Here is a 27971-nt window from a genome sequence, read left to right as displayed (position 1 = left end):
GAACTCCTGGGCCCGTGATCCACCTTGCTTGGATCTCCCAAAGTGCTGGGTACAGGCATGAGCCAGTGTACCCGCAATCTTGCATCATTTTGATTAGGAATTAGTCCTCAGAAACCAGCCATGGCAGTATGACAGAAGAGACAGCTGAACATGTCTTGCTTTATCCACTATGGATACTTTTTTTTTTTTTTTTGAGACGGAGTCCCGTTCTGTCTCCGGAGCTGGAGTGCTAGTGGCGCGATCTTGGCGCACTGCAATCTCCGCCTCCCGGGTTCAAGCAATTCTACTGCCTAAGCCTTCCGAGTAGCTGGGACTACAGGCGCGCGCCATCACGCCCAGCTAATTTTTGTATCGTAGAGACGAGGTTTGACCATGTTGGCCACGCTGGTTTCCATCTCTTGACCTCGTGATCCGCCCGCCTCGGCCTCCCAAAATGCTGGGATTACTGGCGTGAGCCACCGCGCCCTGCCCACCATGCATACATTAGATTTGGGATTCTTTTGCGGCAAAACCTGATCTTCACCTAGATTCAGGTTACTTTATTAACTATTACTAATGATTGTGAACAGTGCATTCTAATAAACTTATTTTTTCCGGTATGCAATTGTGTAAATTGGTTAGACTTACTACAGTGTTTAGTTCTGGAACGAAAACGTAAGGCATTTTCCACATAACTGCTTGGAACACGACAGCTACCTGCTACTATAATTACGGTAGTTTTTTATTTATGGAAGAGTTTACCTTAAACTTATCTAGAATTAAAAGTTAAAGAAAGTACTAATTATGACAAAAGCAGGGAGTCGTTAGCACTTGAAACCAGAGTTTGGTACTATGAGAAGGTTTTCAATTTTGAAAAGAAGGAAAAAAAGAAACACGGATGTCAGAAAAACTGGTTCAGTAGGGGTTGGGGCGGGTGGGAGAAGGCTACGGAATCCCCGAAGGCCCAGGAAGAACCTGGAACATGTTAACCGCTCCTACTGGAGCAGGTGGTGAAAACGGCCCCGCCTCCCGCCAGGGCGACGCAGTGCGCAGGCGTGCTGGGCTTCACCCGCGCAGGCGCAGTCGCCTCTGCTGGCGTGGTCCCCATGGAGCTGCAGTAGCGCACCCAGCACAGCCAGGAGTATCCGGGATGAGCTCAGCCGCGGCCGACCACTGGGCGTGGTTGCTGGTGCTCAGCTTTGTATTTGGGTGCAATGTTCTTAGGATCCTCCTGCCGTCTTTCTCATCCTTCGTAAGTGGCTGCCTGGCCTCCAAGGGCCGGTGGGGATGCCGCCCCAGTCCCCCGGCGGGTCTGGGCGTAGGTACAGGGGTCTCAACTGGGCGACTGAAGGCCAGATTCAGGCCGTAGTAGCGTCTTGGTTGGTCTGTAAGCTTTTTTGAGATAGTTGCTAGCGTCTAAAAGGTGCGACGCTTTACCCCAGAATCAGACTTTCTGGGTTCTAGGGGGATGGGGGGAGAAACATCCGGCAACCCTGGGCCACGCTTTCACGGGGCAGGAATCTTCTCGCAGTGGGTGGCGGCGGCGAACCTCACATTGGGAGTTCCTGGTGCCCCGCTGCCAGTCTCACCCGTGTCCGTTAATCCTGGTCCCTAGAGACATTCGAGCAGCTCTCACCCAGGGTTTTCCCAGAGGCCTGGCGGGCGAAGTCAGCTGTGCCAGGTCCCGGAGAGATGGATCTTAGCGTCCAGGAGCCCAAATTCTTGGGGTGGGTAGGGTGGGAGACAGGTGCAGAGAGAATCTCAGTACAGCCTGATGCCTTCAATGTCCAAGGGAGCAACCAGCTTGGGGCGCACTCTTTCTGCCAGGTAGTGAGTACATTACCTCCGTGTCACGGCTGCTGGGAGAGGGGAGTACTATCCCATCCTCCTTTACCTCCCGGAGGAGTCTGGCTCAGAGAATGTAGTAGTGGCGCTAAGTCATCCACCCAGTGACTGGAGGTGGAGATTTGATTGCCTGTTGGAGCAGGGATAGGGATAGGGATTTGGTGGCAAATTGAACAGGGCGTGGTGGGGTGTGGTCGTGGGAGATGGGGGTACCTTGGGAACTGTCCCCGGGAATGAGGGCCCTCTGTATGCCCACAGCAGGAATGAGGAGCTGTTGGGCACAGACGGAGACCTCAAAGATTGGGCGCATGCGTTGTAGCATTGTCTTGGAAAACAGTTCTTTTCTCTCCTAAGATAAACTGGTAATAGTGGAGTATATTTTATTCCACCAGTATTCATTGAGTGCCTGTTTTGTGCAAACTCTATTCTTACTCTCTGCATTGTCCTACTGTCTGCATTGTCCTGGAGATATAGGGAATTCTCTTTTAACCCCTGAGTCTCCTTCAGAATCTTTCCTGATGCTGTCCAGTCTTTTTTTTTTTTTTTTTTTTTTTTTTTTGAGGCGGAATCTCGCTCTGTCGCCCTGACTGGAGTGCAGTGGCCAGATCTCAGCTCACTGCAAGCTCCGCCTCCCGGGTTTACGCCATTCTCCTGCCTCAGCCTCCCAGGTAGCTGGGACTACAGGCGCCCGCCACCTCGCCCGGCTAGTTTTTGTATTTTTAGTAGAGACGGGGTTTCACCGTGTTAGCCAGGATGGTCTCGATCTCCTGACCTCGTGATCCGGCCGTCTCGGCCTCCCAAAGTGCTGGGATTACAGGCTTGAGCCACCGCGCCCAGCCCTTGCTGTCCAGTCTTTTAAAGATGATATCTCAGGTCCTTAGCATTGCCTAAAAGACTCCTGATGAGCTGGCCCATGCTCATCTTCTTATTTTTAATTGTAAAATCTACATACTATGAAATTTATCATCTTTATCATTTTTAGGTGTACAGTTCAGTGGCATTAAGTACACTCACATTTTTGTGCAACCGTTATCCCAGAGCTTTATTATTATTATTTTGTAAGACAGGGTCTGGCTCTGTGCAGTGGCACAATCTCAGCTCATTGCAACCTCTGCCTCTCAGGTTCAAGGGATCCTCCCACCTCAGCGTCCCAAGTAGCTGGGACCACAGGCATGCACCACCATGCCCAGCTTTTTTTTTTGTATTTTTTGTAGAGACAGAGCTTTGCCATGTTGGCCAGGCTGGTCTCAAACTCCAGACCTCAAGCCATCTGCCCACCTTTGCCTCCCAGAGTGCTGGGATTACAGGTGTGAACCACTGCACCTGGCCCCGCTCCCAGAACTTTTTCTTTTTTGGAACAGAGTCTCAGTCTGTTGCCTATGCTGGAGTGCAGTGGCCTGATCTTGGCTCACTGCAGCCTCCGCCTTCCAGGTTCAAGCGATTCTCTTGCCTCAGCCTCCCAAGTAGCTGTGATTACAGGCACCTGCCACCATGCCTGGCTCATTTTTGTATTTTTAGTAGAGATGGGGTCTCACTATGTTGCCCAGGCTAGTCTCAAACTCCTGACCTCAAGTCATCTGCCCTCCTTGGCCTCCCAAAGTTCTAGTATTACAGGCATGTGCCACCATGCCCGGCCCTATATCACAACCTTTTTATCTCCTCTGACTGAAACTCTCGCACCCATTAAACAACTCTCCATTCCTGCCTCTCCCTGGCAATCTCCATTGTACTTTCTGTCTCTGTGAATTTGACTACTCTTGGGACCCATGTCATATAAGTGGAATCAGACAATATTTTTCCTTTTGTGACTGGCTTCTTTTCACTCAGCATAATATCCTTAAGGTTCATCCATGTTGTAGCATGAGTCAGGATTTCCTTCCGTTTTAAGGCTGAATAGTATCGCACTGTATGTATAGGCCACATTTTGTTTATTCATCCATCTGTCTATGGACACTTGGGTTGTTTCTACCTTTTGACGATTGTAGATAATGCTAAAATGTTTACAGATACCTCTTTGAGTCTCTGCTTTCAGTTTTTCTGGACATGTACCCAGAAGTGGAATTCCTGGATCTATGGTAATTCTATGTTGAATGTTTTTGAGAAACCACCATGCTGTTCTCTATAGCAGCCACACCATTCGACATTCCCACCAGCAATGCAGAAGGGTTCCAGTTGCTCCACATCCTTCAACACGTATTTTGTTTTCTTATTTATTTATTCTTTTTATTTTTATTTATTATTTTTATTTTATTTATTTTTTTGAGACAGAGTCTTGCTCTTGTCACCCAGGCTGGAGTGCAATGGTGCAATCTCAGCTCAGTGCAACCTCTGCCCCTCAGGTTCAAGAGATTCTCCTGCCTCAGCTTACCAAGTAGCTGGGATTACAGGTGCCCGCCACCATGCCTGGCTAATTTTTGTATTTTTAGTAGAGATGAGGTTTTACCATGTTGGCCAGGCTGGTCTTGAACTCCTGACCTCCAGTGATCCGCCTGCCTTGGCCTCCCAAAGTGCTGGGATTACAGGCCTGAGCCACTGCACCCAGCTTATTTTTATTTTTTTGAGAGGGAGTCTCTCTCTGTCACCCAGGCTGAAGTGCAGTAGCTCAATCTTGGCTCACAGCAACCTCCGCCTCCTGGGTTCAAGCAATTCTTCTGTCTCAGCCTTCCAAGTAGCTGGGATTACAGGTGTGTGCCACCATGCCGGGCTAAGTTTTGTATTTTTAGTAGAGACGGGGTTTTGCCATGTTGGCCAGGCCAGTCTCGAACTCCTGACCTCAGGTGATCCACCCACCTTGGTCGCCTCCCAAAGTGCTGGCATTACAGGCCTGAGCCACCACACCTGGCCTTTTTTTTTTTTTTTAAATACTAATTATCCTAATGGACAGAAGGTGGTATCTCATTTAGTTTTGATTTGCATTTCCCTAATAATTAGTGATGTTGAGTATCTTTTCAGATGCTTATGGCTGTCTGTTTAATATTTGGAGACATGTCTAGTCAAATCTTTTGCCCCCTTTTAAAATCCAGTTGTTTTTTGTTGTTGAGTTAGTTTCTTTTGTTGTTATTAGACAATATTTTTTTTTTTTTTTGAGACAAGAGTTTCGCTCTGTTGCCCAAGCCGGAGTGCAATGGCGCTATCTCGGCTCACTGCAACCTCTGTCTCCTGGATTCAAGCGATTCTCCTGCCTTAGCCTCCCAAGTAGCTGGGATTACATGCATGTGCCACCACGCCCAGCTAATTTTTGTGTGTGTGTGTGTGTTTTTTTTAGCAGAGAGGGGGTTTCACTATGTTGACCAGGCTGGTCTTGAACTCCTGACCTCAGGTGATCCACCTGCCTCAGCCTCCCAAAGTGCTGGAATTACAGCTGTGAGCCACCACACCTGGCCGACAATTTTTTTTTTTTTTTTAAGTTCAGGGATACGTGTGCAGTTTTGTTATATAGGTAAACTTGTGTCATGGGAGTTTGTTGTAGAGATTATTTCGTCACCCAGTTATTAAGCCTAGTACTCATTAATTAATTTTCCTGATCGTCTCCCTCCCACCCCCCACCCTCCAAAATAAAAAAATTTGTTTTTAGAGGCCGGGTCTTGCTCTTTGACTCAGGACCTGTGTCCACATCTTGTGCTGCCTCCTACAACAACCTTACGGCCTCTCTAACCTCAACACTTGTTGTTAGCCAGGTTCAGAAGGATAACATAATTATTATCCCAGCAGAGTACACCCACCCTGTAACTGGTAATGGAGATGTTTGGCCTGGTCATTGGGTTTGTGGTGACGGTCTGTGAGAAGCTGTAAGGAACGCGCTGGTCTTGAGTAGGGTTAAATGCTGCTCCTTCACCATCATCAGAGGCTGCTTCATCACAGCCTCTGATTTGAGGATTCAAGTGGGAAAGACTCATGACAAGCAGCAGAAAGTCGAATTGGGAAAACAGTGCCCTCTGGGATGGGGCCACGCTCAGGCACTTAAATTATAACCTCCCTTGGGATGTTTCTGAAGCAGAAGTTGGGGAGGCAGCGCCCTGATCTCATCACTCAGTCTAGGCCGCACTGGTTCCCCCCGCCCGCCCCCAGCTCCCTGCCCCACGTGAGGCCTTAGGAGGTCTGAAGTATCAGAAGTCCTTGGGCCAGTTAAGACTAGTAAGGTCCTGGGAGGCGATCTCAGCTGCCTGCTGCGGTGGGGGTGGGATGCCTGGTAAGGACACCAAGTCTCTGGCGTTGGCGTGGTTGGAATTTTTCCGGGGATCTCTACCTCCTCTTCAAGCTGGTCACGGACGTATGGTTCATTCAGTGGGTGGTCCGGGAGTTTATTCAGCTATAGGAGGGCAACAAAGACGCCTTTGATGAGCGCCGGCTCTGCAGCTCTGCAGGTGCAGGGGAGGTGCACTGCGTAGGTACCCCAGGACTGGCGGGGGCTGTGGGTCTATGCGAACGACACGACTATGCAGGCGTCCCAGGACTGGCGCAGGGTCAGAGTCCATGCAAGCCGCACGCACTGCGCAGGTACCCCAGTACTGGCACGGGCTCAAGAGTCCGTGCAAACCGCACGCACTGCGCAGGTGCTCCAGGAGTGGCGCGGGCTCAGTCTATGCAAACGGCATGCACTGCGCAGGCGCCGCAGGACTGGTACTGGCTCAGGGTCCTTGCGAGCCACACGCACTGCGCAGGCGCCCCAGGACTGGTGTGGGCTGAGGAGCCACAGGAGCCGCATGCACTGCGCAGGCGCCAGGAGGCCCTTCCTTGCAACCTTAGCTTTGCAGATAAAGGACGCTGCGCGGGTTGCCTTCTGGGCTCACCGGCCGATTGCCGTTTCAGATTCAACATTTTCTAAATTATCCTTCAGTTTCTGCTGTAAAGAATGGCCACCTCCTTTTCCCTCTGGGAGACTGAAGCCAGAGGAGAATGTTGCAGGGTTTGCTTCTGTGGTCATCTTCTTAGAGCACCGCTCCCCCTCGCGCCCCCACACCCTTTTCCTCAGTCGTTGCTTAGTGAGTCCCTGCCGTGGACCAGGCTTGGAGATGGTCTTCAAGTATTAGTTGAGGGGGACAACGCTCTGCTTCACAGGACCTGCCCCAGAGCCCTATGAAGCAGAAGCGCGCTGGTGAAGTGCGCATGTGCGGGCAGGGCCTCCAGTGGGACTCTCGTGGGGGCTGCAGCCAAGGACTGGGGCTGGCAGCCTGGAGAGCTGCTGGCTTCTCGGCCCTGGCTGGCGGGTCCTGGCCGAGAGTGGCATCTGGGGCTGTTCAGGGTCTGGAGCTTCCTGAGTTGGAGGACTCTGTCCTCTGTGTTCAGGGACTCAGGGTGACCTGAGTTGGTGGTTCCTGGGTTTGCCTGCTCTACTGCTGGCAGGGGCGAGCACGGGCTGTGCACGTTGTCATGCCATCAGTTATTTACTTTTGTTCTAAAAATTAATATTTGCATTATTACATTTAGAGTCATATCTTATTAAATCTTATACTGCATAATTCTAGAACATTTTAACACTTATATGTGGGTCTTGGATTAACATTGATGCATATTTGCAAATTTATGGTTTAAAACATTTTTTTTTTTAAAGACAGGGTCTCACTCTGTTGCCCAGGCTGTACTGTGGTGGTGCCATCATAACTCACAGCAGCCTCAACCTTTCCGGCTCAAGCGATGCCTCCCTCCCCGCCTCAGCCTCCCAAGTAGCTGGGGGCACAGGGACCCACAGCTGCGCCACCACGCCTGGCTAATTTTTAATTTTTTTTTTTGTAGAGATTGGGTCTTGCCATGTTGCCCCGCCTGGTCTCGAACTCCTGGGCTCAAACGATCTTCCTGCCTCAGTCTCCCAAAGTGCTGGGATTACAGGGTTAACCACCGCACCTGGCTCAGACAATTTTTATTGTGCTTATACATGTAATAGATGTAATTATTTTTTCAAGCACCAGTTGTTTTTGTTAACTTTACAAAGCTGCCTTCAGTTTTCCTCAAGTTTACTCTTCTGCCTTCACTCACCTCCCATTCCTGAGTTAATTGTTTTGTGTACTCCCTCTCAGGTGACTGGCCGGACTCGGCTTCCCAGCTCTAACTGGAGAGTTGTCCCTACTGTGCGGCAGGCAGAGGAGACCTGTGAGCTGGGAGAGGGAGAGGCGGATCTCATTTATTGTGTGCTCGGTGTGTGTCAGGCACACTTTAGATACACTATAACATTTCATCTTTATTAATCTATTTTAAAAATTTCAAAACAAACACAAATGTGCAGAAAAGTTATGCCTACAGTCAATACCGATAGCTGGTTTTGTTTCCTGAACCATTTGGAAGTTGTCAGTCCAAACCCCCTCATTCCCAGGTACTTTGGTATTCAATAGATTCTTGGGGGCCGGGCGCAGTGGCTCACGCCCTTAATCCCAGCACTTTGGGAGGCCGAGGCAGGCGGATTGCTTGAACTCAGGAGTTCACTGGCAACATAGTGAAACCCTGTGTCTACTAAAACTAAAAATCAATTAGCCGAGCGCTGGTGCACGACTGTGGTCGCAGATACTCAGGAGGCTCCGGTGGGAGTATGGCTTGAGCCGAGGAAGTCGAGGTTGTAGTGAGCCGAGATCTAATGCAGGCATCAAGTACTTTACTACGGTCTGATCCTCAGGCCCCATTCAGATTCCCCACGTGTTGCAGTAACGTCCTTAATAGGGAAAGGACCCAGTTCGGAATCATGCCTTGTATTTCCCGGCCTCTAGCCTCCTTCTGTCTGGAGGAGTTTCCCGATTTTCCCTTGACTTTCATGGCTGTCATTTGTGAGTATCAGAGGGCAGTTGATTTCACAGAATGGACGTCCACTGGCATGTCTGATACTTGGCAGGGATATCTGAGAGGCAGTGCTGTATTCTCATTGTATCTCATCCGCTGGTGTGGGACTGGGATTTGGGGATGTTCGCTGATCCCTTGGGGCAGGTGGCCGAGGCGCCTCTAAGGGATCTGGTCTTGGGGCGCCTGCGCAGTTCCCGGACTAGGCCTTCCTGGCAGATCTGCGGGCGCCACCTGGCGGCCACTGCCGACTCCTCCCTTGCGTTCCAGCCACCCCTCCCCTCCCGGTGCCGTGGCCTGGGGCCGTTCCCTGGAGAGTGGACTACTGGGGATGGTGCCGGGAACCGGGGCCTGCAGGGGGCGGCGCAGGCGGGCCCCCAGGTCATGCGGGGCCCCTCTGCTCACAGGGACCAGCCAGGTCAACCTGGGGAGGGTGCCTCTTTGTTAATGTCTGTATTTCTCTGCCTGTCTGTGGAAACCACAGATCTCCAATTCTAAACCAACACCCCAAGATTCATTCCGCTTCTCTCCGAGACGCCTGCCTCCCTGCCTGCCTTCCTTCCTTCCTCCCTCCCTCCCTCCTTCCTTACCTTCCTTCACCAGGTTATGAAAGTGGCTAATTTTTCGTATTTTTTGTAGAGGCAGAGTTTCACCGTTTTGCCAAGACTGGTCTCAAACTTCTGGGCTCAAGTGATTCACCTGCCTTGGCCTCCTAAAATACTGGGATTATAGGCATGAGCCACTGCACCCGGCCTTTTTTCTTTTCTCTCTGTCTCTCTTTTTTTTTTTTGAGACGGAGTCTCGCTCTGCGGCCCAGGCTGGAGTGCAGTGGCGGGATCTCAGCTCACTGCAAGCTCCACCTCCCGGGTTTACGCCATTCTCCTGCCTCAGCCTCCCGAGTAGCTGGGACTACAGGCGCCCGCCACGTCGCCCGGCTAGTTTTTTGTGTTTTTTTTTAGTAGAGACGGGGTTTCACCTTGTCAGCCAGGATGGTCTCGATCTCCTGACCTCGTGATCCGCCCATCTCGGCCTGCCAAAGTGCTGGGATTACAGGCTTGAGCCACCGCGCCCGGCTCTATCTTTTTTTTTTTTGGGACAAAGTCTCACTCTGTTGCTCAGGCTGCTGTCCAATGGCATGATCTCAGCTCACTGCGGCCTTGAACTCCTGTACACAAGAGATCCTTCCACCCCATCCTCCAGAGTGTTAGGGTTGCAAGCCCAGCCACCACGCCAGGCTGAGGCATTTTTCTAAGTGTCTTTGCTGAAAGTGAGAAGACTGGCTTGCGTTATCCTCAATATGTTTATTTCTGTGATCACTCTTTTGTAATTGATCTCTGGTGTCCACCACCAACTGTTACCCATGTGAATGCATGCCTCGCCCCACCTGGGCTCTGAGACTGGCAGGTTTCCTTCTTGACTTGTATATCCGTCCCCCTCACCCTACAGACCCTGACTCCCGTGTCAGGCTGCCCTTTCTTGGGGACCCCTGTATCACCATGCCTGGCCCTGATGCCTCTTGCCAGGGTGCCATTCTGTGGGAAGGCCCTCTGCACTGAGCTTGGGCGCTGACACTCTGCCCTGGCCCCGCCTCACTACTGTTGCCCTGCACCTGCACCTGCACCTTGCTCTGCCCCGTCTAATCTAGGACTGAATTCTTCAGGCAGGGGAGAGGACCCACGTTCCCTGTCGCTGGAATAACAGCTCTGGTGATGAAATTGGTTTTCATTTCATAATTGCAATTTTAGTTATAGTGAAAGAGACAAAAATTTGTATTGGAACAATTCATGGGCATCTCTGCAAAAGGAAAAATATAGTTTGAATAGCAATTTGAATATGAGGGTTTTTTTTTTTTTTTTTTCTTGGTGGTGGTTAAAGAGAGCTGAAAAAGGCAGCAGAGGCTGGCTGTGTAGGTAGTAGGCAGCTTGCCCAGTTGGCAGAGGCAGGAGTAGGATGTTGGAGGAGGGTGTACTGGTTCCGCCTGGCCAAACCCATGCTGGAGTTGCCTCAAAGGCAGTGGCAGGGGAGTTCCCTCAAGGGGCTGCTCCAGACTGCCTGGAGATGGGGCCGGCTTGGATTCCAAAGAAAGCAGCACTAAACGCCAGGGTGATGAGTCCACAGCATTCACGAAGGGAACTTACAAGAGCTGCGGCAGTCCTGGGACAGCCAGTGAGAGAAAGGGACATTTGCCTAGGGCTGTCTGCCACCAGGGGGCTGGGGTTTGGAGTGTATGTGGGAGTTTGAGGACTTGGTCATGGCGGGGCTAGTTTGTAGGTGTTTCTCAGCAGGATGAATCTTGACAGTGTTCTCCAGCAACAGCCTTCACTCTTTATCAGTCCTGAGAACGTTCACGGCCCCAGTTTGGGTTCAAGCCTGCAGGGAAACACACAACTGGCTGGGTCACAGAGTGGTCAGGCATAGACAGAAAGTAGGGGGGGATTGGGGGACCCTCCTGTGGCCTGTGTTGGAAGATGCTGATCCCCGCTGTCCGCCCTGCCAGATGTCCAGGGTGCTGCAGAAGGATGCGGAGCAGGAGTCACAGATGAGAGCGGAGATCCAGGACATGAAGCAGGAGCTCTCCACGGTCAACATGATGGACGAGTTTGCCAGATACGCCAGGCTGGAAAGAAAGATCAACAAGATGACGGATAAGCTCAAAACCCACGGTACTGCGTCCCTTGCAGCCTGAAGGCTTCGTGAGAGCTGATTAATAGAGAAGTCTGTATGTAAAGATTAGTAGAATACATGCTTTGCTTCTCGGATGTTTTGAATATTGATGGAAACTTTTAAGTTATCTGGAGGAAACTCAGTTATAATTATCACGTTCTTCTTATTTGTTGGTGAACCTTTGCTTTCTAATCACAGAAACATCTAAGAATCCTCTCAGATTTTCCTCAGAGCCAACTCTTTATTGTAGGTTTTCATTTTTAAATTCATCACTTTTCTGAGGGAAGCCCAGAAAAGTCTCACAGTGGATTGTCAGAGGCTTTTGTTCCACTCTCTAGAAAAATGCCCAGCAGTGTCCTCTTCCGAGTGTCACCTCCCGGGTACAGTCTCTTGTGATGAAGAGTGCTTTCTCAGGGCAGCCCGTGTGCTGAGGAACCCTGTGCACAGTGTGCACAGTCAGAGAGCTGTCTCTGTGGCTAGGAAAACAGACAAAGGGGGCCTGTCCAGGCCCAGGACAAGCTGGATTCCCAGCAGGGATTCGTGTACTGTGCAGACTGGGAAATAGGGAGGAAAATTTAGTCCTATTGGTAAGTGGTAATTCTATTATACAAAGAATCTTTGATTTCATGAGTCATTTTAAGAGTTTTCAAAGGCCAGGTGCGGTGGCTCAAGCCTGTAATCCCAACACTTTGGGAAGGCTGAGACGGGCGGATCACTAGGTCAGGAGATCGAGACCATCCTGGCTAACATGGTGAAACCCCGTCTCTACTGAAAAATACAAAAAAACTAGCCGGGCGGGGTGGCGGATGCCTGTAGTCCCAGCTACTCGGAAGGCTGAGGCAGGAGAATGGCGTAAACCTGGGAGGCGGAGCTTGCAGTGAGCTGAGATCCAGCCACTGCACTTCAGCCTGGGCGATAGAGCGAGACTCCGTCTCAAAAAAAAAAAGAGTTTTCAAAATTAAAGCTATTCAAATCTCAATCTGAGTAGGATTCTATTTTAAATAATGGCATAATGAGATGGTGGGTGACTTAAAAATTCTATTTTACATTTTCTAAATATGTTGAATATGTTGATTGATTGTTCCATTTATAATCAGAAAGTGTATTATACGGGAAAATAACATTTCTGTGTATTTGAATATGTTGTTAATTTTTTTAGGACTGACATAATTGTTTATCCTGTTTTTCCTTTCAGTGAAAGCTCGGACAGCTCAATTAGCCAAGATAAAATGGGTGATAAGTGTCGCTTTCTACGTATTGCAGGTAAGTGTGCTAGAGCGCCAGCCAGGTCATTGGAGTTGGTGGCCCTGGCCTCCAGAGCGTTGCCTGCAGATCCGGGGCTGAGAGTTTGGGCTGTTCCACCTTCAGCTGTTGTGTGGTGTGGCCCTGCCCACACGGAGCTCTAAACACTCTCGGTCTGTAAGTCAGACTAAAAGGAAGCCTTTCTCTTGAGGAGAGTTGTTACAGTTTGGGACTTTTTGGCAGATGAACTGTGAAGTAAGTTCTCGGAGAGCTTCCGCCACGCCTTCATCCCCGTGTGGTTTGAACGGCCAGGTGGGATGAAGTGAGAAGCTTATAGATGATGTCGGTTTTTTCTGAGATCTTCAGTAATTTGGCTCTTACTTGTTACCTGGTATACTTCATGGGCACTCTCCACCCTCCAGGTAGAGAACCAGCTTTTCTCACTGAAATTGGCTTCTAGCCTTCCTGCCTGGGGCTTAACCCACGGAGCCTCTCCTGGAGCCGTTGCTGGGCTCTGCTCTGCCCCGAGAGTGCAGCTGTGCTGCCCAGACACCTTTAGCAGCTGCCGTAAATATCTGAGTTGCAGTACTGTGTGATCTAGTACCAAGGCAAAGCATTTAAGCTCACCCTGCAAAAAACCTAGTTTGGGGGGGTAGATTTAAGGAAATTGATCCTGAGGCACTGTCATTTGCTAAGAGGTAAGTTTCCTGCAGATAAAGGAGTTAGGCCAGCAACCCTTTTTCATGTCTCCTCTTCTGAGTGGCCTCTTCAAGCCAGGAAGGGGACAGATGACAATCGAAGGAATGCTGCAGTGGCATGGAGGGAAATAAAACATCCCCCACCATTGAAACTCACACAGGGCTCACCTCTGCGTGCCTTGCTAACACTGGTGTACTTGGGAGAATTCCCTGTTTTTCCAAGGATGGCTTTCATCACTGATAAGGTGTGTTTAGCGTACAATCTGGCTACCCAAAGGAGATACTCAGTGAGAAAAGCACGCCCGTGTTATGGGAGACTTTGGTTAGTTTATCAGCTACTTCAAATGATGTGTAGATTGTATTCATCCTAAAACAGGGAAATGCCAGTTCCCGGAGGAAGGCTCGCCTACGTGTTGGCAGTGTTCCGGACATGCTGCTGAGCTCGTCTTTTTTTTTTTTGAGACGGAGTCTTGCTCTGCCGCCCAGGCTGGAGTGCAGTGGCCAGATCTCAGCTCACTGCAAGCTCCACCTCCCGGGTTCACGCCATTCTCCTGTCTCAGCCTCCCGAGTAGCTGGGACTACAGGCGCCCGCCTCGTCGCCCGGCTAGTTTTTTGTATTTTCTATTAGAGACGGGGTTTCACCATATTAGCCAGGATGGTCTCGATCTCCTGACCTCGTGATCCGTCTGTCTCGGCCTCCCAAAGTGCTGGGATTACAGGCTTGAGCCACCGCGCCCGGCCTGAGCTCGTCTTTAATTAGACTTTCTAATTCAAGGTTTCACCAGGGGACATTAGTGGCCGTGTGTGCTCATCTGTTGTCTGTGGGGACTGGGTTCCTAGGCTTGCAGTGCTCAGTCTGGAGAGCTTTCCTGGTTTTGTTTTCGCATTTCCCTGTCCTCCCTCCTGTGCGGTGGGCCGTGTGCCTGGCAGGCTGCTTCACTCACCAGAGCTGTCTTTCCAGGCTGCGCTGATGATCTCACTCATTTGGAAGTATTATTCTGTCCCTGTGGCTGTTGTGCCGAGTAAATGGATAACCCCTCTAGACCGCCTGGTAGCCTTTCCTACTAGAGTAGCAGGTAAGAATTTTCTGGAAGATCCAGTGGAAGAGTGTGGATAGGCTTATGTAGAGGTGTGTGGTAGAAGATTAAGTTAGCCTGACATCCTCCTCACTGTCCATTTAGTGAGCAGGTTTTGTGAGGCTTGCCGTGAAGAAACGGAGGTCTAGAAAAGTTACTTCACTTGTCTAGTGTCACTGAAATGTTAAGGAGCAAAGCTAGAATTCAGTCCTAGGTCTGTTTCCGGGACCCATGCCCAGTGCGTCAACTCTTGATACCCCATTGAAACACTAGCTGTAGGTCTACAGTTCTGTCTCTTTTCAGTCCCCGTTGTGGTTGGCCTCTCTGTTGCACTTGATGCTCTTGGCTATTCTTTTATTTTTTATTTTTTGAGAAAGAGTCTTACTCCGTCACCCAGGCTGGAGTGCAGTGGTGCGATCTTGCCTCACTGCTATCTCTGCCTCCCAGGTTCAAGCAATTCTTATGCCTCAGCCTCCCAACTAGCTGCAATTACAGGCATGCACCACCCTGCCCAGCTAATTTTCGTATTTTTAGTAGAGACAAGGTTTCACCATGTTGGCCAGGCTGGTCTCAAACTCCTGACCTTAAGTGATCCTCACGCTTCGGCCTCCCAAAGTACTGAGATTACAGGCATGAACCACTGTGCCCGGCCACGTTCTTTTATTTTTGGAGATAATTTTTTTGGATATTAAAAGTAGTACATGTCACTATAGAATGACTAGAAATATAGTGATTAATTACAAACCCCAGCCGGGTGCACTGGCTTACACCTGTAATCCTAGCACTTTGGGAGGCCAAGGTGGGTGGATTGCCTAAGCCAGGAGTTTCAGACCAGCCTGGGCAACATGGTGAAACCCTGTCTCTACCAAAATACAAAAAATTAGCTGGGCGTGGTGGTGCGTGCCTGTAATCCCAGCTACTTGGGAGGCTGAGGTGTGTGAATCACTTGAACCCAAGAAGGGGAGGTTGCAGTGAGCTGAGATCATGCCACTCTACCCCAGCCTGGGTGACAGAGTGAGACTCTGTCTCAAAACAAAATAAAATAAAATAAATAAAAAATAAGATTCCTATTAGCTTTTAATGCTGTAATATATTTTTCTGTGTCTTTTTTTTCCCATTTATTTTGATATAGTTAAGGTCACCTGGCACATAACATTTTGTACCTCCTTTTTACTTTATAATGTAAGCCTATTCCCACATGTCTTAGTTTTTTAGGGCTAAGTGAAATACTATAAACTGGGTAGCTCATAAACAACAGAAATGTATTTCTCACTGTCCCGGAGGCTGGGGAGTCCAAGATCGAGGTGGTGGCAGATTTGGTGTCTGATGATGGCCCATTTTCCTGTTCATGGATAATGTCTTCTCACTGTGGCCTTGCATGGTGGAAGGACGAGCTCCCGTAGGCCTCTTTTGTAAATGCACTAATCCCATTCACAAGGACTCTGCCTTTGTGACTTAATCACCCCCAAGAAGGCCCCAACTCTTAATGCCATCACTGTGGGGGGTAGCATGTTAACAGATGAATTTCAGGGGGATACAAACATTCAGATCATAGCACCATATCAGTAAATTTCTTTTCTTTTCTTTTTTTATTTTTTTTGAAGCAGGGTCTTGCTGTGTTGCCCAGGCTGGCAGTGGCACCCTCCTAGCTCACTACAGCCTCGAACTCCTTGGCTCAAGTGATCCTCCCACCTTAGTCTCCTGCGTAGTTAGGGTCACAGTTGCACACCACCATGCCCAGCTAATTTAAAAAAAAGTTTTTTATAGAGATGGGGTCTTGCTTTGTTGCTTAGGTTGGTCTCAAACTCCTGGCATCAAGCAATCCTCTCTCCTCAGCTTCTCAGAGTGCTGGGATTATAGGCGTGAGTCACCTCACCCGGCAAATTTCTTCATTAAGGAATTTGCAGTAGCTGTTCTTCATTTAGATATGTCATCTGCAAATTTTCCTGAGGAAGGATATTTATTTGGGTCCTGATTTTTTGCTGTTAAAGATAATGCTGCAGCACACATCCTTGCTGGTCTTTGGTTGTGATTTGTGATTATGATAGAGGTGAATACTGTATCAAAAGGAATGACTGTTTCTTTTTTTTTTTTTTTTTTAAGACAGAGTCTCACTCTGTTGCCCAGGCTGGAGTGCAGTGGCCAGATCTCGGCTCACTGCAACCTCCGCCTCCCTGGTTTCAAGTGATTCTCCTGCCTCAGCCTCCCTGGTAGCTGGGATTACAGGCACCCACCACCACGCCTGACTAATTTTTGTAGTTTTAGTAGAGACGAGGTTTCACCATGTTGGCCAGGCTGGTCTTGAACTCCTGACCTCAGGTGATTCACCCGCCTTATCCTCCCAAAGTGCTGGGATTACAGGCGTGAGCCACTGTGCCTGGCTGGGAATGGCTGTTTCAAAGACTCCCAATTTAGCTACCACTCCTGTCCGGTTCTCCACCCTTTCCTTCCCCTCTCCTTTGTTTGACACAGCTGGGCCTAGGCCAGGAGCTCTGCGCTGCGGGCCAGAGAAGCATCCAGCCACCCTTCCATGCCTCCAGCGGGGCCATGGGCTACTCTTGCAGCCTGTCGTCCTGGACAGGGGGATGTGTGTGCCTCTCCATTATTGGTGGGGCAAGAAAGGCATAGGTAGACATTGCTTTGTTTATAATGCTTTCAGAGAAAGGAAAAGTTAAAATCTTACAGGTTTGGTTTTGGAATCTATTAATACCATGAATAGTAACGCACATCTCTCTGGCAGGAAAGGGAAATTCAGCCCAGGGTCCACTGTTCATTGCAATTCCTGCTTAGTAAAGAATGCAGCCCTGTGACTGTATAGAAAGTGACAAATTCGGGCTGGGCATGGTGGCTCATGCCTGTAATCCCAGCACTTTGGGAGGTGGGCGGATCATCTGAGGTCAGGAGTTCAAGACCAGCCTGACCCACATGGTGAAACCCTGTCTCTACTAAAAATACAAAATTAACCGAGTGTGGTGGTGCACACCTGTAATCCCAGCTACCAGGGAGGCTGAGGCAGGAGAATAACTTGAGCCCGGGAGGCAGAGGTGCAGTGAGCTGAGATCACACCATTGCACTCCAGTCTAAGGGAGAGAGCGAGGCTGTCTCAAAAATAAATAAATAAAGAAAGAAAGTGACAAATTTGAACCTATGAAACATAAACTTCGCCTCAGCCTAGCACTGCTCAAAAAGAGTGGAAATACTCTCTTTGCTATGAGTTAAGGACAGCAGAGACAGATGTGGGCAGCACTGCTGGGGCGCTATCTCATGGTGAATTTCTTTATTTTCAGGTGGTGTTGGAATTACCTGTTGGATTTTAGTCTGTAACAAAGTTGTGGCTATTGTGCTTCATCCATTCAGCTGAATAGGAAGATGGATACAGCTATGAAACTTTTAAAAATGGATTTTCTCTTATTAGGTTAAAAATCTGATTTACACTGTTTTGTTTTTTAAGAAACAAATGTGCACAGTTTCGATTTTTTTTGTTGTTGTTGAATATGTTTGTTCTTGGACTTTATGAGAGATTCTTATAAGAATCATGATTTTCTGGCCGGGCGCGGTGGCTCAAGCCTGTAATCCCAGCACTTTGGGAGGCCAAGACGGGTGGATCACGAGGTCAGGAGATCGAGACCATCCTGGCTAACATGGTGAAACCCCGTCTCTACTAAAAAATACAAAAAATTAGACGGGCGCGTTGGCAGGCGCCTGTAGTCCCAGCTACTCGGGAGGCTCAGACAGGAGAATGGCGTGAACCTGGAGGCGGAGCTTGCAGTGAGCCGAGATCGTGCCACACTGCACTCCAGCCTGGGTGATGAGCAAGACTCCAGCTCAAAAAAAAAAAAAAGAATCATGATTTTCTACACCTGTCATTGAGCCAAGAAAGTCCAGTTTATGACACGTGTGTACCAGTGCACACCGTCCTCGATCTGTACGAAATGTGAAATGTTTAGGGACATCTCCGTGCCGTCACTTGTGATTTGCCCTCTTGTGTATTTTGGTCATATTGCCAGCTGGAAAGTCAAAATTTTCTAACAACTTTAAGTTCTTTGAAGACTTAGTGCTTTATTTTTTTTTTTTTTTTTTTTTTTTTTCTTTTGAGACAGAGTCTCGCTCTATCGCCTGGGCTGGAGTGCAGTGGCCGGATCTCAGCTCACTGCAAGCTCCGCCTCCCGGGTTTACGCCATTCTCCTGCCTCAGCCTCCCGAGTAGCTGGGACTACAGGCACCAGCCACCTCGCCCGGCTAGCTTTTTTGTATTTTTTAGTAGAGACGGGGTTTCACCGTGTTAGCCAGGATGGTCTCGATCTCCTGACCTCGTGATCCGCCCGTCTCGGCCTCGCAAAGTGCTGGGATTACAGGCTTGAGCCACCGCGCCCGGCCCTTAGTGCTGTTTTTAATCCAATTTAGAAAGTAACTTAATTTTAATACCACTACTAAGAATTCAAAAAGTTATTCTTTAATCACATTCAATACAACTAAAAGAACAACACTAATTGGCATTACTGGGGCTTTTTCTTCCTTGGTTTAAAATGTCATTTGTTGAGGAAGCATTGTGTAGTATTATCTACTTACTTGAGGCTGTTAATTTTCCATTACAGTGTTTTGTAAATGTATCCACAAGACCATAATGCGTTGTTTTGTGCTCAAATTGTGTTTTGTATTTAAAGCATTTTGAATGAAGTGTATGCATTTAATATTTATGCTCTTTAGAATGGAACACAGAAAACAAACCTTATACGGCCTGATTAAATTAATCTAAGCCAATAACCTGCGTGGCCCACAAAATCTAATTCTGCTAAATGTTTCTTCAAACGTTTTTTCTAATTAAAATCTTTGCAAGTGCTTGTGTAACTTCCTGCCTTACAGCTACTTGTTTGCTGTGAGCCACCCGCAACTGACAAGCAGCTGTTAAGTGAGTAACCGTATCACAGTACAGCTGAATTCTCTCATTAGTTTCTGCAAGTTCATATTTGTATTCTTTTGTTTCCTAATGATCTAATAAGTAGCTTGTCGTTCTTTTAGCTGATTGGACTATGAAAAGACAAAGTGCTGTGTTCCTTTCGTTTATTGTCATGCTGAAGACCACCAGAGCAGCTTTTGGGTTCCACTTACTCAAACACACAAACACTGCAGGCTTACCCAGCACCAAGTTTACTTAGCTTTAAGAAAGGACAGAGAGCAGGGAACACAGCCACAGCGTCGAGGAGGACCTGGACACCAGCTTCCAGTGTCCATCACCACACGGGATACGTTTTTCCCACAAAGAATGAGAAGCCAGCTGAGGAGGAGATGAGAGCAGCACACGGAAGCTGCAGGGACTAGTCCCTCAAACCAAATGTAGGACCAAGGGGGCACGTGCCTAACTCGCGTTTTAGTGAGCTGCAGGCAGAAATGATGGCGAATAGTCAACAGTGCGCCGGCCATGTAGAGCGTGCCCAGGGAACTGTTGGGATCACTCGTTCGCATACAGTGCCCCTGATGAGACCCTTATCTCTTAAGGACATTCTCATTCAGTTGTTAGAAGAATTTTGACAAATCTCACTGAGGCTAGAGGTAAAAATTTCTAGTTCACAGCTATTAACTTTCCCCATATGTGAATAGTTTGTGGTGATGAAATAGGGGAGGTAAATGTCCTTTATGTTTCACTTTATTGTGTCTTTTTAGAAATTATACACTTTTTTTTTTGTCTCCCAGGCTGGAGTGCAGTGGTTCGATCTCAGCTCACTAACCCTGCCTCCTGGGTTCAAGTGATTCCCTGCCTCAGCCTCCCGAGTAGCTGGGATTACAAGTGCCCACCATCATGCCCAGCTAATTTTTGTATTTTTAGTAGAGACAGGATTTCAGCATGTTGGCCAGGTTGGTCTCTAACTCCTGACCTCCGGTGATCCACCCGCCTCAGCCTCCCAAAGTGCTGGGATTACAGGTGTGAGCCTCTACATCCTGCCTACAATTTGTTTCAACAGATGATGAACATGGTGCTGAATTCAGGAGATAGAGAAAGGGCTACAGTAAATGTGCATCTTATGACTCTTGTCACCCAATTTCCCAAAGTTTTCCTCCGTTACCAGTTTCTTACGACACTGCCAGTGATATTCCATGCATTTATGAATATTAATATATGTGCTTTTAAGATAGATGTTTTAAAGTTATGAAAGTAATACCCAAAAAGACAAAAGTAGTACCTATTTACTGCTTTTTTAAAAAAATCTAACTTGGGAAGTACAGAAAAGCAGCAAGGAAGAAAAACCTGTGACTCCATAGAACTAGGGTGATTGGCGTTAGCGTCTGTGCTTTTGCTTTTTTCTAGATATGTGTGTATAATGTTGAAAGCTAATGATAGGTTTTATTTTGTTTTAAATTTATTTTTATTTATTTTTTGAGATGGGGTTTTGCTCTGTTGCCCAGGCCAGAATGCAGTGGTGTGATCTTGGCTCACTGCAACCTCCGCCTCCTGGGTTCAAGTGATTCTTCTGCCTCAGCCTCCTGAGTAGCTGGGACTATAGGCTTGCACCATGACACCTTACTATTTTTTGTATGTTTAATAGAGACAGAGTTTCACCATGTTGGCCAGGCTGGTCTCTAACTCCTAACCTCAGGTGATTTACCTGCCTCAACCCCCCAAAGTTGGGATTACAGGCCTGAGCCACGGTGCCCAGCAGGTTTTTGTTTTTATTTTGAAAGTACTGGATCTATTTTGTAGTTTTATATGAAAACAGGTATCTCTTTGATTTAAAATATGTCTAAAGCACTGGGCGTGGTGCCTCACGCCTGTAATCCCAGCACTTTGGGAGGCTGAGGCGGGCGGATCATGAGGTCAGGAGTTCAAGACCAGCCTGACCAATATAGTGAAACCCCGTCTCTACTAAAAATACAAAAATTAGCCAGGCATGGTGGCGCACACCTGTAATCCCAGCTACTCAGGAGGCTGAGGCAGGAGAATCGCTTGAACCCAGGAGGTGGAGGTTACAGTGAGCCAAGATTGCACCACTGCACTCCAGCCTGGCTGACAGAGCAAGACTCCGTCTCAAAAAAAAAAAAAAGAAATCTAAAGCTCTCTTCATAACAATTTTTTTTTTTGTCGTAAATTTATGGTAAATCAGGGAAATTTTTAAATATATAAATACGTAATTTTTTTATTTTTTTATTTTTTTTAATTTTTTTTTTTTTTTGAGGCGGAGTCTCGCTCTGTCGCCCGGACTGGAGTGCAGTGGCCGGATCTCAGCTCACTGCAAGCTCTGCCTCCCGGGTTTATGCCATTCTCCTGCCTCAGCCTCCGGAGTAGCTGGGACTACAGGCGCCCGCCACCTCGCCCGGCTAGTTGTTTTTTTGTATTTTTAGTAGAGACGGGGTTTCACCGTGTTAGCCAGGATGGTCTCGATCTCCTGACCTCGTGATCCGCCCGTCTCGGCATCCCAAAGTGCTGGGATTACAGGCTTGAGCCACCGCGCCCGGCCTTGTTTTGTTTTTTTTAAATAGAGACAGGGTCTCATTACGTTCCCCATGCTGGTCTCAAACTCTTGGGCTCCAGTGCTGGGATTACAGACATTAGCCACCACGCCCAGCCCATAATCATTTTTTACAGGTTTTATGTGCTCCTGTTGCCGCCATAGGGGCTGGAATGCTAGGCAAACTGGTTTACTTTCCCCTGACCTGGCGGGCTGTCTGACCTTCCATAGTTTTTCTTACACAGTGCTTTGTGGGAAAGAGAGAGAGAGAGAGAGAGAGAGAGAAAGAGAGAGTGTGTGTGTGTGTGTGTGTGTGTGTGTGTACATACGTGCCGACTGCCCCCCTGGAACCAGAGCTTTAGACTTAGTAAAGCTTTCTCTGACCCCCTTATGGTAGTGATTTTTCTTTCCTATCCATCATGTGAGCATTTAAAGTAGTAGCTGTATGACTGATTGGTGGTGTCTGCTGTTGTGGTTTTGTTTCTCATGTTGTAGATCCTTTTTCGTGTGTGTGATAAAAGGTTATTTCAGTGATGCCGCAAGTGCCTTTAGGGCCTGGGATTACCCTTGAGCTTCTCTGTACCCTTCCAGCATGGCTTCAGTCAGTACCCAGGAGTACTTAACTCAGAATCACATAATGGTTTTCCACTAGAGCCAGGTATGGAGTCTGTTTTCTTCGCAGTTGAAATGTTAGCAATTAACAACTGTCAGGAGAATTTTCTAAGTGCTGCTCTCTTGTAAGGCCTGCAGTATAGAGCACTTTGGTGATGTCACAGATTCAAAGCCACATGGGATTGGTTTGAACACCACTGGAATCCCAGGCCAGGCAGCTCATTCTGTCTCTGGGTCCAGGGTTCTTGTGTGGATTGGCTTTCCTGCATGCGTCTTTGGGATCTGATGTGTATAAATCTGTTGACACTCAGAGTGCTCTTACCAGTGAATTCAATCTTAAATTGCATGAATATTGTGTAGTTTTGGCCAATATTGTGGGTAAGGATATTGGACTGTAAAGGGTAGGCAGTCATTCCTTTATGTTGGCCAAATTCTTTTCCTGTATTTTTTTTTTCTTTAAGAGACAGGGTCCCATTCTGTCACCCAGGCTGGAGTGCAGTGGCATGATCATAGCTCACTACAACCCCGTGCTTCTGGGCTCGAGCAATCCTCCAGCCTTGGCCTCCTGAATGGCTGGGATTACAGGCATACGTCACCATGCCTGGCTGTCTCTCATTTTTTATTTTTATAGAGAGCAGGGTCTGACTGTGTTACCCAGGCTGGTCTCGAACTCCTGGACTCAAGTGATCCTCCTGCCTCAGCGTGCTGTGTAGCTGGGACAACAGGTGTGTACCACAACTGTGGGCTCATTTTTAAATTTTTGTAGAGATGGGGTCTTGCTATGTTGTCCAGGCTGGTTTCAAACTCCTGGCCTCAAGTGATCTTCTGCCTCAGCTTCCCAGAGTGCTGCGATTATAGGTGTGAGCCACTGTGCCCAGCCATTGTTCCTGAATCTTTTTAAAAAATAGTTTTTATGGCCGGGCGTGGTGGCTCAAGCCTGTAATCCCAGCACTTTGGGAGGCCGAGACGGGTGGATCATGAGGTCAGGAGATCGAGACCATCCTGGCCAACACGGTGAAACCCCGTCTCTATTAAAAAATACAAAAATCAGGCCGGGCGCGGTGGCTCAAGCCTGTAATCCCAGCACTTTGGGAGGCCGAGACGGGCGGATCACGAGGTCAGGAGATCGAGACCATCCTGGCTAACACGGTGAAACCCCATCTCTACTAAAAATACAAAAAAAAACTAGCCGGGCGAGGTGGCGGGCGCCTGTAGTCCCAGCTACACCGGAGGCTGAGGCAGGAGAATGGCGTGGACCCGGGAGGCGGAGCTTGCAGTGAGCTGAGATCCGGCCACTGCACTCCAGCCCGGGCAACAGAGCAAGACTCCGTCTCAATCAAAAAAAAAAAAAAAAAAAAAATCTAGCCGGGCGAGGTGGCGGGCGCCTGTAGTCCCAGCTACTCCGGAGGCGGGGGCAGGAGAATGGCGTAAACCTGGGAGGCGGAGCTTGCAGTGAGCTGAGATCTGGCCACTGCACTCCAGCCTGGGCGACAGAGCGAGAATCCATCTCAAAAAAAAAAAAAAAATTTTTTTTTATTAAATATTGAGAGGTATAAAATATTTAAAATATGTAAATTTTAAAGAATGAAAATACAAATCTTTGTATCTTTCACCCAAGTTTTAGAAGAACCTTTGCGATCCCCACTGAGCAAAGGTAACACCACTGCTCTGAATTTTATCATTTCCCATTCGTCATGGTCGTATCACATATTTGAATCTGTAAAAATACATTGTTTGGTTTCGTATGCTCTTCAGCACGCAGACATGGCTGTTGTTTTGTGCTTCACTGTACTGTGCTCCGTAGAGACTATCTTTTTCACAAATTGAGGGTCTGTGGCCACCCTGCATCGAGCAAGTCTGTCAGCACCGTTTATCCACAGCATGTGCCCACTTTGTGTCTCTGTGTCATGTTTTGGGGGTTCTCACGGCATTTCATATTTTTTCATTATTATATATTATGGTGGTCTGTGACCAGTGATCTTTGATGTTACTATGGTAATCATTTTGGGGCATCAAGAATTACACCTGTATGAGGCAGCAGATTTAATGTATAAATGTGTGGGTTCTGACTGCTCCACTGACTTGGCCATTCCCATCTCTCCCCGCTCCCCAGGGCTCCCTATTCCTTAAGACACAAAAATATTGAAATTAGGGCAACATTGGCCCCTAATTTCAATAATAATGGTGGCTTCTAAATGTTCAAGTGAAAGAAGAGTTGCGTGTCTTTCGTGCTAGCTTTTATTTTATTTAATTAATTTGAGATGGAATCTTGCTGTGTCGCCCAGGCTGGAGTGCAGTGGCGTGATCTCGGCTCATAGCAACCCCCGCCTCCTGGGTTTAAGCGATTTTCCTGCCTCAGCCTCCTGAGTCGCTGGGATTACAGGCATGCAGTACCATGCCTGGCTCATACTTGTATTTTCAGTAAGAGACGGGGTTTCACTATGTTGGCCAGGTTGGTCTCGAACTCCTGGCCTCAAGTGATCTGCCTGCTTCGGCCTCCCAAAGTGTTGGGATTACAGGCTTGAGCCACCTGTAAAGCGTCTGAGTTCTTTACTTACAATTTTTTAGTTCACTGAGCTGGAGACCCCAGGGAGGTCCCAGCATTGTATGGAAAAGAGACCCCCTAACTTGGGCTGCCTGGGTTTTGTCCTCAAGAGGAGTCTGTGATGCTCAGTTCTCTAATTTCGGCAAATGCCCTTTAGGCAGAAGCTTACTTTAGTGCTTTGCTTACTTATCTCCTTGGGTGCCTAATTTCGTTTAGTGTTTACCAGCTGACCAGCTGATTTAGAAACGTTTTCCATAGTTAGTACAGCATTTTTAGCTTTTGTTCCGGCAAGAGTGTCGCAGTACCTTCTCTCTCAGAGCTCAGGAAATGGATTTGTTTTTAAAAGTCTTTTTTTCCATGATCGTAAAGTTATGTTCATTATAGCAAACATGCAAAAGAGAGCCAAAGTAGAAAACACTAAAAATAAATTAAAAATTGGCCCCAATCTCATACCTCAGAGATAAAAAGTTAGCATGTTGGCCGGGCGCGGTGGCTCAAGCCTGTAATCCCAGCACTTTGGGAGGCCGAGACGGGTGGATCACGAGGTCAGGAGATCGAGACCATCCTGGCTAACACGGTGAAACCCCGTCTCTACTAAAAAATACAAAAAACTAGCCGGGCGAGGTGGAGGGCGCCTGTAGTCCCAGCTACTCGGGAGGCTGAGGCAGGAGAATGGCGTAAACCCGGGGGGCGGAGCTTGCAGTGAGCTGAGATCTGGCCACTGCACTCCAGCCTGGGTGACAGAGCGAGACTCCGTCTCAAAAAAAAAAAAAAAAAAGTTAGCATGTTAATCTGTTACCCTCTAACTTTTTTATGCATACAATTAAGATGACTAGACAACAACAGGCTTAGATTCTGTTTTTATTAAATTCTCTACACTTCTAAATATAGCTGTGATTTGATATTATGATTTGTGCTTTTATTGTGGGTGGGCATACGAAAAGAGCCCTTGGAAAATCCTCTATCTGCTCTGAAGCTGGAGTAGACATTGTCATGTTACTCAGCATACCATTTCCAGGAGTCCTTTTAATACATTCCTCCAGAATTTAGGCCACTATGTCATCTCACTGCATTTGCATATTTCCCCTTATGAGCCTGTGAGAGCTCTCCCTCCCTCCCTCCCCTTACCCCTTCTGTCCTCTTCTTTTCTGTCTTACTGCACCTTGCTTTTTATAAAAGATCAAAGCATATGCCAATTGTAGTGATCTAGGCTCACTTCAAGCTCTGCCTCCCGGGTTCACACCATTCTCCTGCCTCAACCTCCCGAGTAGCTGGGACTACAGGTGCCTGCCACCACGCCCAGCTAATTTTTGGTTATTTTTTAGTAGAGACGGGATTTCACCGTGTTCGCCAGGATGGTCTTGATCTCCTGACCTCGTGATCCACCCGCCTCAGCCTCCCGAAGTGCTGGGATTACAGGCTTGAGCCACCACGCCTGGTCTACTATTTTTATTATTATTATTATTATTATTATTATTATTATTATTATTATTATTATTTTTAAGATGGAATCTCACTCTGTTGCCCAGGCTGGAGTGCAGTGGTGCAATCTCGGCTCACTGCAACCTTCACCTCCCAGGTTCAAGCAGTTCTCCTGCCTCAGCATCCCGTGTAGCTGGGACTACAGGTGCTGGCCACCACGCATGGCTAATTTTTGTATTTTTAGTAGAGACAGGGTTTCACCATGCTGATCAGGCTGGTCTTGAACTCCCGACCTCAGGTGATCTGCCTGCCTCAGCCTCCCAAAGTGCTGGGATTACAGGTGTGAGCTACTGTGCCCAGCTATATATTTATTTTTATATCTTTTGAGACACGGTCTTGCTCTGTCACCCAGGCTGGAGTGCAGTGGCATGATCCTGGCTCACTGCAACCTCCACCTCCCAGGTTCAAGTGATTCTCCTGCCTCAACCTCCTGGGTAGCTGCCATTGCAGTTAATATTACACACCAACCCATAAACATCATTGGAAAGGAAATAGTATGGTCTAGATTCTAAACAAGTCCCCCTTATAACTAAATGAAGATAAGCTAAACAAAGTGGGGCTGGGAGTAGAGCCTCCTTTTTATAGTCCTAATTTAAAATAGCCTAAGTTTAGTAAATATATTAGTTAGGACTGAGCAGCTATCTTGAATAAACACCAGCAGGGCCATGGCACTCTTATGGTTTTTAGAACAAGATTAACAGAAAAATGGTCAACGTAGAGGTATGCAACAAATCTCAATAAATGATACTGGATCTCAGGTGTACACAAGGAAAGCATCACCCACAAAGGCAGGACGTTGGACACCCAGGTTAGCTGAATAAGAGAAACTCAAAAATGATTGTCATGGCTGGGCACGGTGGCTCACACCTGTCATTCCCAGCACTTTGGGAGGCTGAGGTAGGTGGATCATCTGAGGTCAGGAGTTCAAGACCAGCCTGGCTAACATGGTGAAACCATTTTTAGTCTCTAATAAAAATACAAAAATTAGTTGGGTGTGGTGGTGCACATCTGTAATCCTGGCCATTCAAGAGGCTGAGACACGAGAATCGCTTGAACCCTGGGGGGTGGAGGTTGCAGTGAACCAAGATTGTTATCACTGCACTCCAGCCCGGGTGACACAGTAAGACTCTGTCTCAAAAAAAAAAAAAAAAAAAAAAATCATAAAACTAAGCTTGGTAATCACTATACACACACACACACACACACATATACACATATACATCATACACACAGATACATATCTGTATATATATTTTTTTCTTTGAGGTACAGTCTTGCTCTGTCACCCAGGCTAGGGTGCAGTGGTGGGTGTTATTTTGGCTCACTACAGCCTCTGCCTCTCAGGTTCCAGTGATTCTCCTGCCTCATCCTCCTGGGAAGCTGCCATTACAGGCATGTGCTACCACACCTGGCTAATTTTTTGTATTTTTAGTAGAGACAGGGTTTCACCATGTTGGCCAGGCTGGTCTCAAACTCCTGACCTCAGGTGATCCACCTACCTCGGCCTCCCAAAGCGTTGGGATTACTGGTGTGAGCCACGGCACCCAGCCAATTTTTTTTTTGTTTTAGTAAAAAGAGTCTTTTGATCATATTGTTCCCTTTCAAAGCTGCTGCCACATTTTGTT

At 47.8% G+C, this 27971-nt stretch overlaps 1 protein-coding gene across 1 annotated transcript; it reads left to right on the top strand.

Moving 5' to 3' along the window:
- Window positions 1–1037: 1037 nt before the first annotated feature.
- GET1 (guided entry of tail-anchored proteins factor 1) lies at window positions 1038–17811 on the top strand. Its single transcript, XM_023191744.1, has 5 exons — window positions 1038–1231; window positions 11084–11249; window positions 12446–12513; window positions 14152–14266; window positions 17554–17811. The coding sequence occupies exons 1-5, from the start codon at window positions 1130–1132 to the stop codon at window positions 17625–17627; spliced, it is 525 nt and encodes a 174-aa protein (XP_023047512.1). The 5' UTR covers window positions 1038–1129; the 3' UTR covers window positions 17628–17811.
- The last annotated feature ends 10160 nt before the right edge of the window (window positions 17812–27971 follow it).

Source organism: Piliocolobus tephrosceles, chromosome 19, assembly GCF_002776525.5.
Source record: "Piliocolobus tephrosceles isolate RC106 chromosome 19, ASM277652v3, whole genome shotgun sequence".
NCBI lineage: Eukaryota > Metazoa > Chordata > Mammalia > Primates > Cercopithecidae > Piliocolobus > Piliocolobus tephrosceles.
Note: the sequence above shows the minus strand (reverse complement) of the source record. Positions and strands in the feature narration are given on the sequence as shown.